Genomic DNA, 16,125 nt, shown 5'->3' on the forward strand with positions numbered 1-16,125 from the left:
TTAATTGGGATCAGGGGGCGTTGCTGATGTCATTCACATTGCTTCTATCACCGCCCATTGATGACAACTTCTATCACCATAGACCAAGGTCATCTTTAGAGGGTGGCGATGTAAGAAACTGTAGTAAGTAAACTGCAGTGCCACGACTTGATGACACCCTGTTCAATGAGGGTCAAAAGACGCTGCAGGATAGTGAGTGCAGCACCAGCCACCTGTGACATCATGTCTTGAAACCCCTCAAACAATACATCACAGGAAGTGAAGTAACAAACACATTTAGGAATTATCTAGATAGAGAGAAGTGTAGGGTATAGCTAATCCCAAAAGTGGTTAGGGTGTAAAGATAGATATTTAGAAAGATGGACAGTATAGGCAACTGAACCAACCCTTTAAGTCCTGCCTGACTGTTTGGAATAATTCAAACAGCCATATTTTTGGTCTAAGTGCTATCCTTGAAAAAACAGAGAGCACTCGGACCAATATTATACTATTGGGTTGCTCAGATGTTTGTTTTTTTCTCACTGACCAAATCTGCCCTTGAAAACAATGAAAGCTTGCTTCTTCCATTTCATGGATAAGACTCACCCCTTCAAGTCTATGGGTGCATGAAAAAAATCGAATCCCATACGAATAAACCGTACAGCATCTGATTTTTACGAGCACTTTTGCAATTCTTTAACAAAGAAAACTGTATTTGGTCTTGTAAATTTTAAGAACTGCTGCTGTATAAAAACAGATGCCATACAGATTGCATATTGAGATGAAAATCGCCTGTTTTTTTCTGGATGAAAGTAAGATGATTGTTTTATAAGCTCGTGTGATCTTAGCCTATGTAAAATGAAAAATGGGATTTGGTCTTAAAACGAGACTGGTTTTCTGCTTGCATTTGCATACATTTACATGTATGGTATAAATATCAGAAGTTGCCATTTTTAGGAGCACTTTATACAATCTCCATAACTTAGTAACTGATCATGTCATACTTTATTTTTACTGCTGTTTCTGGTCAGATATTTTATACACTGCATTATTTATAATTCATACATTGAAATTATATCCGGTTATGTTGTTGCGAACATATATAGGTTCTCCATAACCTAAATCCTGATGTGCTAGCATTTCTATACATTACCACCTCCTCTATAGATTACCTTCATTGTTCAGGCCACAAAACGCCTGAATTGGGCCTCCCTGCATGTGCTGACTGAGGAATTTCAGCAAAGCTGCCTCTGTCTGTGGTCATTCGGAAGGCTATATAAACCCCAGTAGACATACCACTTGTCATGTTGCCTCTGAACTCTCTGCTGCTTGATCTCGGAAGGTAAGGTCTATATACTCTTAATCATCCACTATATTCCTCTCATGGGCCGTACTATTTCTTACTGATAAGACGCGAGTAGCTCCGTTTCACTTCTATCCTCCTTCAGTTGTTTTACAACGTAATGTGAAATTGATCAACTTTTTATGCAAATATTCTTTAGATTAAAGTATATCGTAGAATAGATCATAGTCAAATCTATAAGAGCATGGTGAGTAATAGTGAGGTGGGAAGATAATGAGGCAAACAAGTGAGCACACTCGGAAATGGACCATGGAGAGCAATTTACACTGGACCGGGCCATTCAATAATGAAAGACAAAATATATATATATATATATTCTGAGCATGTAGTGTATGTGAAGTCAGTCTATAGTCAAGTAATAATAGTACAATCAGTCCATAAGCAAGCAGCATTAGAACAATCACTTCATAGTCAAGAACAAACTGCAATAGTGCAATTCGGCTATAGGTAAGCATAATTAGGACATTCGGTCCATATGCAAAAAGCAATAGTACAAATCAGTTCGTAAGCAAGCAGCAATAGTATAATCAGGCCATAGGCAAGGAGCAAAAGTATAATAAGGCCATAGGCAAGCAGCAATGGTAAAATCTGTCCATAGGGAAGCAGCAATAGGACATTCAGTCCATATGCAAAAAGCAATAGTATAATCAGTCCATAAGCAAGCAACAATAGTATAATCAGGCCATAGGCAAGCAGCAATAGTAAAATCTTTCCATAACAAGCAGCAATAGTGCAATCTGCCCATAGGAAAGCAGCATTAGGACATTCAGTCCATATGCAAAAAGCAATAGTACAATCAGTCCATAAGCAAGCAGCAATAGTATAATCAGGCTATAGGCAAGCAGCAATAGTAAAATCAGGCCATAGGCAAGCAGCAATAGTAAAATCAGGCCATATGCAAGCAGCAATAGTAAAATCTGTTCATAACAAGCAGCAATAGTGCAATCAGTCTATAAGGAAGTAACAATAGTACAATCAGTTGATAAACAAGCAGTAGTAAAATCAGTCCATAGACAATTAATTATAGTGCAATCAGTCCATAGGCAAGCAACAATAGTACAATCAGTTCATAAGCAAGCAACAATTGTGCAAGCAACATATAGTACAATCAGTCTATAAACAAGCAGCAATAGTATAATCACTCCATAAGGAAGCAGAAATAGTACAATCAGTCCATAGGCAAGCAACAATAGTACAATCAGTTCATAGACAAGTAATAATAGTGCAATCAGTCCATAAAAAAGCAGCAAAAAGATAAAAAAAAAATAACTGCTATTATTATTTTAGATAAATATCTAAATTGAATATACTGTATATAACAATCATGGAACCCATCCTTATTTGACGTTAGATGATGCATTGACCACCGAGAATTTTATTGACTAGCCATCAATATAACCGAAATATCATTAGCCGTAATAATGTGCAAACCAGTTTGGTAGAATGACTTTGAACAGATAAAACAGGCACGGGGCAATGTTTCCAGCCATATCCATTTTAAGTCCGTTCTTTGTGGCAGATCCATTGGTATATCAATCACGTTCTCAATTCAGTCAAATTACACAGCCCAGACAAACATTTTGACATGAGAAATAGCCAAATTTGCTGGAGTACAGATGACAGAATGTACTTACAGCAAAGGATCTGTCAACTGCTTAAAATATGAGTTTCTCCATGATTTTATAGCTTCAGTCAGGATACTTGTATATCAAGGACTCATTTAACATTGGAAAGAGCTATGTAATCTAAAATCTAATCCGGGATCGAGTCTGATAAATGATTACATAATATATTTCTCATCATGGGGAGAAAACATTGATCTCATCTACAAGGTCGTCGATGTTTTACATGAGTGTATGATATTTATGTAATGCTTCCGGTTTATGTTATTTTTTATTACATGATTTCAGCGATGGTACTATCAACCTTTCCCCAATTTATAGTAGTTCGCTAAATGTTTTAGCCATAAGCTATTAAAAAAGGCCATAGTAAAGGTTTATAAGATGACATGTACTTTATGTGAACTTGTACCACTGGATAAAATGCTAAATATAGTAAATATAATTTATAACAACGTTTTACCTAAAATTATTACCGTATGCAGGAACCTTTCTGACTATTATTTGCAATATTGCAATTAGATTCGACAACCTTTAATATACAGTAGATACCTTCCCGGGAAGGGCAAGAATAAAAGTTTTATGTGTTAGAAAAGCACACAAGGGGCAATATCAGAGGCATGTATAAAATAGAAAGGGCCTTATTACAAGTATTTTGGTGAGGCCCCAATTTGCAGCTGGTTATACAACCGTACATACTCTGAGCCAGGGGCGGTACTGCTGCACCACTCACCCTGTGCGTCTGAGGCTCAGCACAGTAGGCGCGATGACATCACTGGATCACGCTTGCTGCATGAAGTGATAAAATGTTTAGGGCGAACATCACATTGTACAAGGGCAATCATATTAAGGGGGCCATGATACTCTATGTGGGGGGCTGTGGGTGCCATGATGCTGTGTGTGTAGGGCTATTTGAGCCATCGTACTATATATGAGGATATGTGAAGGTATCATACTGTGTGTGGGGAGCTGTGGGGCCATGATGCTATGTGTGCGGGACTATACGTGAGGGTATATGAAGGTATCATACTAAGCGGGGGACTATGGGGGCCATAATGCTATGTGTGCGGGACTATACGTGAGGGTATGCGAAGGTATCTTACTGTGTGTGGGGGGCTGTGGGGGCCATGATGCTATGTGTGCCGGACTATATGTGAGGGTTTGTGAAGGTATCTTACGGTGTGTGGGGGGCTGTGGGGGCCATGATGCTATGTGTGCGGGACTATATGTGAGGGTATGTGAAGGTATTTTACTGTGTGTGCGGGGCTGTGGGGCCATGATGGTATGTGTGTGGAACTATACGTGATATGTGAAGGTATCATACTGTGTGTGGGGAACTATGGTGACATCATACTGTGTGGGGGCACTTTTAGGGATATCATACTGTGTTGGGGCTGTAAGATTGTGTTATACTGTGTTGAGGGTCACTGTAGAGACATCATACTGTGTTAGGGTCACATTGGCAGCATCACCTTGTATCGGGGCATCATATTTTGCATAATTTGTATGTGGGCACTGTGGGGGCAAACTGTATAAGAAAATTCAGTGTGTGGGTTTCACATTGTGTGTTAAGGGCATTTTGGAGGGTATCAAAATTTATGGAAGCCATGAAAGGGGTGTTATAGTGAGTGAGAACATTGATGGGGCATCAGTATGAGCAAAATTACTGCAGCGAGCACATCTAGTCTGCCAAATATTTTTAGGCTATGTGCGCACACAACTGTTTTTTTAAGCTGCGTTTTTGAGCTTAAAAAAAAAAATGGACATGTCAATTCTTTCCTGCGTTTTTCTGCGTTTTCCGCCCATGCAATGCATTGGAAAAACGCAGCAAAACGCAGAGATCAAAAACGTAGCAAAACGCAGCCAAAAACGCACCAAATCGCGGTAAAAACGCATGCTTTTTTTTACGCGTTTTTTCGACGCAGGTGCGTTTTTGTGCATTTTTAGCGGCCAAAAACGCACAAAAACGCAGCGTCAAAAAAACGCAGCGTGCGCACATAGCCTTAGAGTGTGGGGAGAGGAGAGGGGGGACCCAATTAAGACGTTCACTATGGGACTCCATGATTTCTATGTACGACCCTGATCTGAGGCATAAATAAAGTGCAGCCTTTTTGTACTAATCTATTCCTTTCTAAAGAAAAAGGCAGTGTGACCTGACTGATTCTTCATGATGTTCTTGTTCTCACACTGCAGTTCCAATAGCAAGGTCATCCTTATCATTCATTGGGAGCCAGAAGTTTAGAGCTGCGCCCTCCTTTTCATAACAGCTGCCTGGACTGCCTTTCTGCTATGTATGCCTGGGCAGGATCAGAACGTAGTGGAAAAATTAACAATACAATAAGCTGATAATACTAGCTGCTATTTCTTTAATCTACTATACATATTTAAATAGATAAGTATAACAGATAAAAATACAAAAAAGTAATAAAATTGGAAAAATACAAATTAATCTTTTTGTATTAATATCATGTTTCATTAAAACGGACATGACCTGAATTTGAAACATAATATAATGATTTAATGAGAAAATAAATAATGGTTTACAAGTAGATTTATCTCTGGTGCATTGCCATTTCATTTCCTAATGCAATCAGCTTTTGTGTATTCTCGGAGAAACACCATGATCCTTCCCATAATTAAAGTCCGTGCAATGTTCACAGATTTGTTTAGTCTCCTTTTAATTTCCTTTTAATCTGTACCCTAACATTGCACTTAAAGGCAAGGAATAGCAATAAGGCTAACTGGTGATTTGTTAAGAAAACTATGATAAAGTACAATCTCAAAAGTCCTGTTCAAGGGTGGTCTTCTAGCTCTCATGAGACCGTTTTATCAAAGGGACATGCTGGCATTAGGTAGGTGGGGTCAGCCAGAGTGAGAGCTGGTTATTGAGGGGAAACTGGGTGGGGAAAACTGGGTGGGGATCCCTGGGGAAAACTTGGTGGGGATCCCTGGGGGAAACTTTGTGGGGATCCCTGGGGGAAACTGAGTGGGGATTCCTGCCCCTCCATGTATCACGATCTCACCACCAGCAGATCCTGGTAGGCTGAGAACCTCCGGGGTGTAGCAGTGGACCCACAGAGCCACAGGGGAAACCCGGACTTACCCTTTAGCAGAGGGAGGGGCTTGACTAAGCGCCCGCCGCAAGGCGGAATGCCAGGTGCCACTCCCAGGGCTGGTGATCGGTACTATGACAGCTGAGCGGGCCAGAGTGACAGCTGGATTGGGGAATCAGAAACACAGAGCAGGGACCTGAACAGTAACAAGTAAAGTAAGCACCAGCAGATATCAGGCATGAGACACCAAGAGTAGGACCTCAGGCATGGGTCCTCAGGCATAGGTTAAGGACATTGGGTCACGCTCCAGACATCGGGCAGAAGTCATCAGACACCGGACATTGGTGCAGGCACAGGCGTGGTCCTTAGCAGAGTGACGTCAGCACAGCAGGTACATCCAGACTTCAGGTTATATAAAACATGACTTTATTCACAGGACACGGAAGGACTTTGGGTACATCACACAGCAGGATAACTGGTAACACAGCAGGGCTTTGGGAACATCACACGGCAGGATATCAGGGTACATCACATGGCGGGATATCAGGTTACATCACATGGTAGGAGCACAAATACAGGACACAAGACCAGGCTGGAGTCCAGAGGGATTGTCAGTAACCAAATATGCCGGTCCCTGAATATGCAGATACCTGAGGACCCAGGACAATGGTTAACCGAACTGCAAACAGGATAGCAGCTTTAGACAGATGACCGGACTCAGGGAGTTAACTGGACTTCAGGAACCACATACCAAAATGATACAAAATGCTCAGCCCCTCCTATTGGGGGGGAGGAGCCTTAAATAGCTGGTGCCTCCCAGCAATAGGCTGGGGACACCTTAGCAAGGTGTGCACATCTTCCTATAAAAGATGAGGAAGTGTGTGCATGCGCCCCCTAGGCCGGAGAGCAGGAAGCCCCCACACAACATGTGCAGAGCCTGCAGCCTAGATGGGAGCAGAGCCAACCATTAGGTGGGCATCCACCGGGAACAACAGCCGGGGACTGCACTTATATGCGGACGGCAGAGAAGAGGGAAGCAGGTACACTGCACAGAGGGATGCTGGCATCCCTAGTATGCCGGCATGACACCATGGCATCCACATATTTTAGTAAGATGGAAAGATGTTGTCTTACAGAGTCCTATTGTTTGTTGATTGTATGTTGTAAGAGTCCTATCTTACACAGTCCTATTTAAAGGAAGTCTGTCACGCCCAAACATCAATTTAAATTAATGAGATGGTTATATAGGGGATTGGCCCCTATAAAAATCAGGCCTATGTTGTACTTTTCTCTGCATTATTTGTGCAGAAAATGATCTTTATTCAATATGCAAATAGGGATGTTCACTGTATCATTCCCAATGCCCAGTGCACAATTTCCAATGCCCAGTGCACCACGCCACCACTCTCAATTACATCCCTTGCCGCCTCCCATTATATAGATTGACTGAGTTTGCTTGCCAAGGGGAAGTAGGCACTACCTCACCTGCAAAGTAAGAAAGCACTGACTGACCTGACAACTAAACAAGCAAGCCTTGACAATTTACATAGTTGGAGGCGGTGAGGGATAATAAAAGATGCAATTATGTCATGATATATAGAGAGTGCTAAATTATATTACATCTATTTAATCTATCCACTAATATTGTTAAAAAACAATGTAAATATCTGGTTTCTGCTAAATTCTTGTGTTGAGAATAATTGTCCCCAGTTGTTTTTGCTCAGAGACACAAGAAGGAGCAGTGATGCCAGATTGATTTTTTAATGCAATGGCTGGCATACTAAGTGAGCTCTTAAGTGCAGTCATCCGGGATACCCTCTGCATACTTTTCAATACAAGCAACATTAACCGAGCACTGCCAAAAGCCAACAAAATCCTCGTATTCATTAATTCATATAATTGATTTAAAACCAAGTGAGAACATGATTGTTAAAGCACCACACCAGAGTATTTTTTTATTGCACTGCTGGAGTGGTGTTTAAAAGTCCTCTGCCCCGTCTTATACTCACCTTCCGGCGGCATCACCCGCTATCGCCACCACTCCATCGGGCTCAGGAGATTTCTGACCGGCTGGCTACTCCAGTGTTTAATGAAGCTCGCCAGAAGTCACAACTCATTACAAGTCTATGAGAGCCTCATTCTGACTCTCATAGAGATGCATTGGGAGCTTGTGACATAACTTTCTACTTCCTGCCATTCAGACGTTACAGTCACAAGATGATGCCACAGACCGAAGCGGTGTCTGTAAAAAGTGAAGACACCGGAGGATGAGTATAATATCGGGGCAGGGGGCTTAGATTTAAAGTGCTCCTCCAGTGCTGAAAAAAGACAAAGCTGGAGTGGTGCTTTACCAGGATACAATCATCATACCTTGCTATATATTACATGGCACTGGATCAAAAACATTATTAGGCTCTCTAAATGTTGTCTCTTTATCCCTACAGGGCACAGCCAATATGACTCAACATTGTACTAAATTCGCTGGACATTGGAAGGTAAACATTTTTATGATGCATCAAACATGTCCAAAGCAATGTGTCCTAAACTATTTGTATTTGTAAAGGTTAAATTTTAATCGTACCTTAGACATATAACTTATGGACAGTATAAATGTATGTTGTAATATAATATCTAGTGAAATAAATCTCTATATTGTCAGTGGGTAGAACAGTGTGTCCATGATGGCTAGCTATTTAAATGCTTATGGACCAGGCAAATGATTTATATATTGATTTAGGAGCTTGTAGAAGTTGAGCAGAAAGATTCAAAGGGCCCTGGTCCAGTAGCCACTTTGATAATCAATGGACACCGAACTGGTATCCTGCGAAGCTTCTCCTATGTGGCCATCCATTGTCCCTCTTCTGATTAGTAGGCTGGTACAATGTTACTGTTAGTGCAGGACACACGCATGATTTAGCCCAAGGCTGTCTAAGCAGTAGAGGTGCCAAGGATTCTGGCAACTTGAAGAATTTTTCCAGGCTAGTCTGGCATCCACTGACTGCCGACATTGCTGCTGGACCAGGTTTCTATGAATCTCTTTGCTCAACTCTTTTTTATAACTCTGAGTACTTAGTGAGGCATGAATCAAAACCTAGCAGTGAACTAGAGGGTAAAGGGAACCTGTCACTAGATTTGGGACCTATAAGTTGCAGCCACCACCAGTGGGCTCTTGTATCGAGCATTCTAACATGCTGTATATAAGAGCCCAGGCCACTGTGTAGAACATAAAAAACACTTTATAATACTCACCTAATAGGTCGCTCCGGTGCAGACTGGTCAGATGGATGTCTCCGTTCTCCAGGACCGACTCCTCTTTCGGCCATCTTGGCCTTCCTTCTTCTGAAGACGGCGTGCATGACGCGTCCTACATCATGCACACAGGCCGGTACTGAGGTCCTGTGCAGGCGCTCTACAATACTTGATCTGCCCTGAGCACGGCAGATCAAAGTGCCCCTGCCCAGGACCTCATTGCTGGTGAGGGTGTATGACATAGGACGCGTCATGCACGCCGGCTTCAGAAGAAGGAGGACCAAGATTGCCGAAAGAGGAGGTGCTGGTACCGGAGAATGGAGACACCCATCTGACCAGTCTGCACCGGAGCGACCTCCTAGGTGAGTATTATAAAGTGTTTTTTATGTTCTACACAGCGGCCAGGGCTCTTATATACAGTATGTTAGAATGCTGTATATAAGAGCCCAGTGGTGGTGGCCGCAGCTTATAGGCCCCAAATCTGGTGACAGGTTCCCTTTTTACCACATTAAAGGTTCACTCCCATCAATAATGTTTTGCTCTAAACCTTTCTAAAATTGGTGTACTTTTTGTGCAATAAAATACTTCCCTAGTATTCCCGTGATAGAATGACATATGAACTGCGTATCACCTCTCAACATAATGTGTGGAGTGAAGCCTGAAGGAATGGTTGTTGAGCTTTTGACCAGCAGCTACAGTGCCTTGCGAAAGTATTCGGCCCCCTTGAATTTTTCAACCTTTTCCCACATTTCAGGCTTCAAACATAAAGATAAAAAAAATAATTTTATGGTGAAGAATCAACAACAAGTGGGACACAATTGTGAAGTTGAATGATATTTATTGCTTATTTTACAATTTTGTAAAAAATAAAAAACTGAAAATTGGGGCGTGCAATATTATTCGGCCCCTTTACTTTCAGTGCAGCAAACTCACTCCAGAAGTTCATTGAGGATCTCTGAATGATCAAATGTTGTCCTAAATGACTGATGATAATAAATATAAGCCACCTGTTTGTAATGAAGTCTCCGTATAAATGCACCTGCTCTGTGATAGTCTCAGTGTTCTGTTTAAAGCAAAGAGAGCATCATGAAGACCAAGGAACACAACCGGCAGGTCCATGATACTGTTGTGGAGAATTTTAAAGCCGGATTTGGTTGCAAAAAGATTTTCAAAACTTTAAACATCCCAAGAAGCACTGTGCAAGCGATCATATTGAAATGGAAGGAGTATCATACCACTGCAAATCTACCAAGACCCGGCCGTCCATCCAAACTTTCATCTCAAACAAGGAGAAGACTGATCAGAGATGCAGCCAAGAGGCCCATGATCACTCTGGATGAACTGCAGAGATCTACATCTGAGGTGGGAGAGTCTGTCCATAGGACAACAAGCAGTCGTGCACAAATTTGGCCTTTATGGAAGAGTGGCAAGGAGAAAGCCATTTCTCAAAGATATCCATAAAAAGTGTCGTTTAAAGCTTGCCACAAGCCACCTGGAAGACACACCAAACATGTGGAAGAAGGTGCTCTGGTCATATGAAACCTAAATCGAACTATTTGGGCACAATGCTAAACGATATGTTTGGCGTACAAGCAACACAGCTCATCACCCTGAACACACCATCCCCACTGTCAAACATGGTGGTGGCAGCATCATGGTTTGGGCCTGCTTTGCTTCAGCAGGGATAGGGAAGATGGTTAAAATTGATGGGAAGATGGATGGAGCCAGATACAGGAACATTCTTGAAGAAAACCTGTTGGAGTCTGCAAAAGACCTGAGACTGGGACGGAGATTTGTCTTCCAACAAGACAATTGTGACGCACCTGGACTATCAGGTCATCACAGGGTACTGTACAAGCTGCCCTTCCATGCAGTATTCCACCTCCCTCTTGGTTCTGGGTCCCTATCTAATAGTGTTGCATCCAACAGCAAATCTAATCCTAGATACACCCTGCACCACACCCACCAGGCACACCAGTGAACGGATTGAGTGGAATAGAGTCGCCCATCTGGGGGTCAGGGAGGGGAGGGGAGGAGTGTAGTCAGTTAGTCGAAGTAGAGAGTTGGGGAGTAGCCCTCAAACTGTGAGGAGCTCAGAGGAAGTCGGGAGCGGTGGCTCCTGGAGAAGCTATCTATTGCAGACGGTCTGGGCTTAGAGGAGTCGGACCCCCAGTCGCAGGGTATTGTGGCAAGGTGCTTGGATCTGTCGAGGAGGACAGCCGTCAGCCTAGCACTATCACCGGTCTGGGACCGAAGACACGGCGGGGTACATGGACCCTAGGTCGAGGAGTAGCTTCAGGCAACCCGACAATTCATCTGAGGGGAACGGAGCCTTTATGATCTGTCCCCACCTGCTCCAGAATGGGGACATTAGCCCAACGAGGGGGATAGGACTTTCTAATCCAAATGGTCCAGAAAATCCCAAGCGTGAGCCCTGAGAGCAAGCTCCCACACTTAGCCATAGTGGGGAGCGGGGCCCGGCCAGTTCCATACTACTGGGCCACCAAGTTGAAGTTCAGCAAGACAAAACAATCACTGATCTCGGGGAGACCAGCTAGAGAAAACACTGCCGGCAGCCAGCAAAGGCGCTCAACACAGTGAAATCCTAGGTGCATTGCCCCCTGGGAATTATGCAAATCAAAAAAGTCCGTGGAGCCTCTGTTAGGAGTCTCGACACAGAAAAATAGCTAGATATCCCTCCGGGAGCACCTAGCCAAGGAGAGGCTCTTTTTTAAGGAGACCACTATAGCCACCATATAAAGTGTCTCTTTTAGTCAATCTCCAACTCTTTGACGAGACCAGCCAGAGAAAACACTGCCGGCCACCATATACAAAATCAAGTGCTTTTTCTATTTTCAATAGACAACACAGTGAAAGACATAGCCAGACAGCTCTGACTTCAGGTTTTCTTCCAGAGAAGAAAAAGGTTTGGTGTTTAAACTTGAACCACAGTATCTGTTTGAGACGAGTTGGGAAGACACCATCTACATTAGATTTTCGACTGATCAGTGAGTTCAGATGACTTTAAGGTGTACAGGGTCTGTATATAACACGCTGCAATATAATATTATGGAGAAATATACTGTCCTAGAATGCAATGTAGTAATCGTATCTAAAGGCCCTGTCACACACAGAGATAAATCTGTGGTAGATCTGTGGTAGATCTGTGGTAGATCTGTGGTAGATCTGTGGTAGATCTGTGGTAGATCTGTGGTAGATCTGTGGTTGCAGTGAAATTGTGGACAATCAGTGCCAGGTTTGTGGCTGTGTACAAATGGAACAATATGTCCATGATTTCACTGCAACCACAAATCTGCCAAAGATTTATCTCTGTGTGTGACGGGGCCTTTAGAAGATGAGATCACGATGAAAGAGCTCAGCTAAGGCTGAATTAACATCTGTGCTCTGATTTTTGTTTTTCTATTCCTTTTGCTCTGTATCCATCATATGACAGACATAAATGGTGGTTGATGGACCCCCTGACTATATTAGGGTTGATTGAATATCCACTGGAACCTTAATTTTAAAAGAAAAAATGAATAAGAGAAATTAAATGTTTTATGTGTACATTTTATTTGGCCTCTCTTGGATTATGATATATGAATCCAGGTTTAGAAGTTATGGTGATGAGTCCTGATGAGTTGTCCTTCAAAGGGATGATGAAACGTGTATGAACATTTAGGTGAATAGCTAAATTGTGATCCAGGATTCATGTCTGTGTAAAAGAATATAGATTCATAGAGATTGAGATATGTTATTTTACTAGTAATTTCCAAATAAAACAATATTCAGGATATGAGATCCAATACTGCCCTTTATGTAGTATCTTACTTTCATTCATTCTATAATTTGGTTGTTAATAAAAATTGAGTTTTATGTAGTGGATTTTTTTTCATGAGAATTATACAGTAATTATTTTTATTTTGGCACTAATGTCGACTAACTCAAATAGCAGCCTGAATTGTAAAAATAAATCACACACTGTGTGTACAAGGCTACCTGTATACATAAAATGTACAATCATAACATACACTCTGCGTGCTAATACCTGCCGTCATTTATTTCATACATATTACTAACAGAATATTGTCCTGAATGTAGTGTTGGGGATGACATACTGCATGGTCATCGACATGACATACATTAGAGGTGGATCAGCAGGCATTATCCATAATTTATAGCCTCCAAGATTGTGATAAGTAGCCAGCTGCTATAGACCATCACTTTATGCGGACATCTATTCCCAGAGGTTGGCATCAGATTTATACCTGTAATGTTCTGCTCAAAAAATGTGGAGCAATCACTAGAAAGGAGCTGATAGCCCAAATGACCCTCCAGATCTATGAAGACATGAAGCACAATTGGACTTGGATACTGTGCAATAGTGTTGTGTCTTCGGCTGGACCAATATGTTTTCATTTAGAAAATCTATGGGGAAATCTTCCATGTCTTTCTCAAAGTCATTTATCTGGCCATATTATTGCTTGTATCGGTGTCCTTGCTTTATCAAGTATTTCACTTTGCTTTCTGCTTTACTTTCAGATTATTGCCTGGGACGAAGAATGTTTCCAGGGTCGCAGACATGAGTTTACATCTGAGTGTTACAATATCATGGAATATGGATTTGAAACTGTCCGCTCATTTAAAATAGAGAGTGGGGCGTAAGTATAACTAATCAAGTGGGATTTTATTGGGGGGCATAGTGTAGTCATGACCTCCACCATTGCAGATCTTCTGTCCCTCTGGATATGGAAACACCAGGTTTCCATCTTTATAGTAAACTCTTACAAGACTCTATTCACTTACTACAAAGTGGATAGAGTATAAAACATTATTATTATCTGCAGAATAACGTTTATATATAAGTTTAGAAATTTGGGGGTTCAAGACGTAAAGAGAATTTCACCATCCTGTGCAATGGTGGCTGTGCACATTGGGTATCTGCAGTCTCAATGCTCGCTCAGGTGACAGTGGTCTCTCTCTTGACTTCCCAATACACATGAACGCATCACTCAGCAGAGTGTTACCATGTTATCAATAGTAAGGGGAGTAAGTCACTCATCTGGCACTAGCTAACCTCCCAGGAGAATAAAAGGAACCGGCCCTTGATCTTTCTCCGGAGCTGAAGGCCCCAATCAGATGGTCAGCCAATCCTTCCAAAATTAGCATGTTACACATTAATCTGAAGTGTAAAAGGTCTTGATAGAGACATTAAAGAGATTGTCCACTACTTTTACATTGATGGTCTATCCTTAGGATAGGTCATCAATGTTTAATTGGCCGGGGTCCAACACCCTGCACCCCCGCCAATCAGCGATTCTCGGTCCTGGCGACGGCAACAGGTGGTCGAAAATGGTCAGTTCCAGAGCTGCCCCATCTTCTAGTAGCGGCCACGGCCTGCACATCCGCCTTCCATTCAGATTAATAGGAGGCGGCTGTGCAGTACCCAGCAGCAGCCACTATCAGAAGACTGCTCCCGCCACTGACACCAAGAGCAGTTTTATTAGTGAGGGTGCGGAATGTTGGACCCCATCCCATCAGACATTGATGACCTATTCTAGGGATAGGCTATCACTGTAACAGTAGAGGGTAATCGCTTTAAGAATTAAAGGGAACCAATCATCAGGATTTTCGTGTATAAGCTGCAGCCAGTGCAGTACTGGCACTATCATGCACAGTGTGTACATACCATCAGGGGGCAGCTCGGGTGTTTAGGCAGTGAAATTCATCTTTATAAAGTTTGAAATTTCGTGCACTTTTTGATTGACGTGTGCACCTCTGCAGATAATGTCCGGGCGGGTTATGCAGGAGTTCCCCGCCCCCCACCAGCCTGTTCCTCCCTCTCTCCTGATGTCCGGGCGGGTTATGCACGTGTTCCCCGCCCCCCCGCGCTGCCTGTTCCTCCCTCCCTCCCTCTGGCTGTATGTAAATATCTAATCTTCAGAAACATGGCGCCGGAGTGGGCCTCTGCGCATAGCGCTTATCTCCGGCGCCATGTTTCTGAACCCCTATCACACAGCTTGGTGTTAGAGGGCGGCGCATGCGCCCTCGCTCCTTCAGATCCTGTTGTGACCGCAGGAGCGAGCGCGATCACAACAGGACTGCAGAACAGGTGATCGGAGGACGCGATTACCTTCTGCTCCTGTATCGTGCCGCCCCAGGACACCGGGCCAACACACCAGCCGGTGGGACATCGCTGTGGCGCCGCCCTCTCAGACACCAAGTTGTGTAATGCGGGGGCTTCAGAAACATGGCGCCGGAGATAAGCGCTATGCGCAGAGGCCCACTCCGGCGCCATGTTTCTGAAGATTAGATATTTACATACAGCCAGAGGGAGGGAGGGAGGAACAGGCGGCGCGGGGGGGGGCGGGGAACACGTGCATAACCCGCCCGGACATCAGGAGAGAGGGAGGAACAGGCTGGTGGGGGGGCGGGGAACTCCTGCATAACCCGCCCGGACATTATCTGCAGAGGTGCACACGTCAATCAAAAAGTGCACGAAATTTCAAACTTTATAAAGATGAATTTCACTGCCTAAACACCCGAGCTGCCCCCTGATGGTATGTACACACTGTGCATGATAGTGCCAGTGCTGCACTGGCTGCAGCTTATACACGAAAATCCTGATGATTGGTTCCCTTTAAACACTTGTGAGGCTCTGTTAAGTGGAACATTCAGCCAATAACATTGTTCTGGGGATCATGGTTGAGTGAATGTTGGAACCTCTTAATAAACTCTTGTATATAACTGCAGTTTATAGCAACACCCGACCAACTGATGTGTGTTCAAAGAGTTTTTTGGAATTGGTGGTCCCCTAGTTTTCAGGCCCCTACAATCTCCAGACATATATCTATATTATGTA

At 43.1% G+C, this 16,125-nt stretch overlaps 1 protein-coding gene across 1 annotated transcript in view; it reads left to right on the forward strand.

The window, feature by feature from the left end:
* CRYBA4 (crystallin beta A4) overlaps positions 1–16,125 on the forward strand; it is a 133,933-nt gene that overhangs the window by 91,049 nt on the left and 26,759 nt on the right. Inside the window, exons 2-3 of the mRNA XM_075341738.1 lie at positions 8,459–8,509; positions 13,806–13,924. Of these exons, the coding sequence (XP_075197853.1) occupies positions 8,471–8,509; positions 13,806–13,924 (158 nt within the window). The 5' untranslated portion in view covers positions 8,459–8,470. The remainder of the gene's footprint in view (positions 1–8,458; positions 8,510–13,805; positions 13,925–16,125) is intronic.

The sequence above is a fragment of the Anomaloglossus baeobatrachus genome, chromosome 1, assembly GCF_048569485.1.
Source record: "Anomaloglossus baeobatrachus isolate aAnoBae1 chromosome 1, aAnoBae1.hap1, whole genome shotgun sequence".
Classification (NCBI taxonomy): Eukaryota; Metazoa; Chordata; class Amphibia; order Anura; family Aromobatidae; genus Anomaloglossus; species Anomaloglossus baeobatrachus.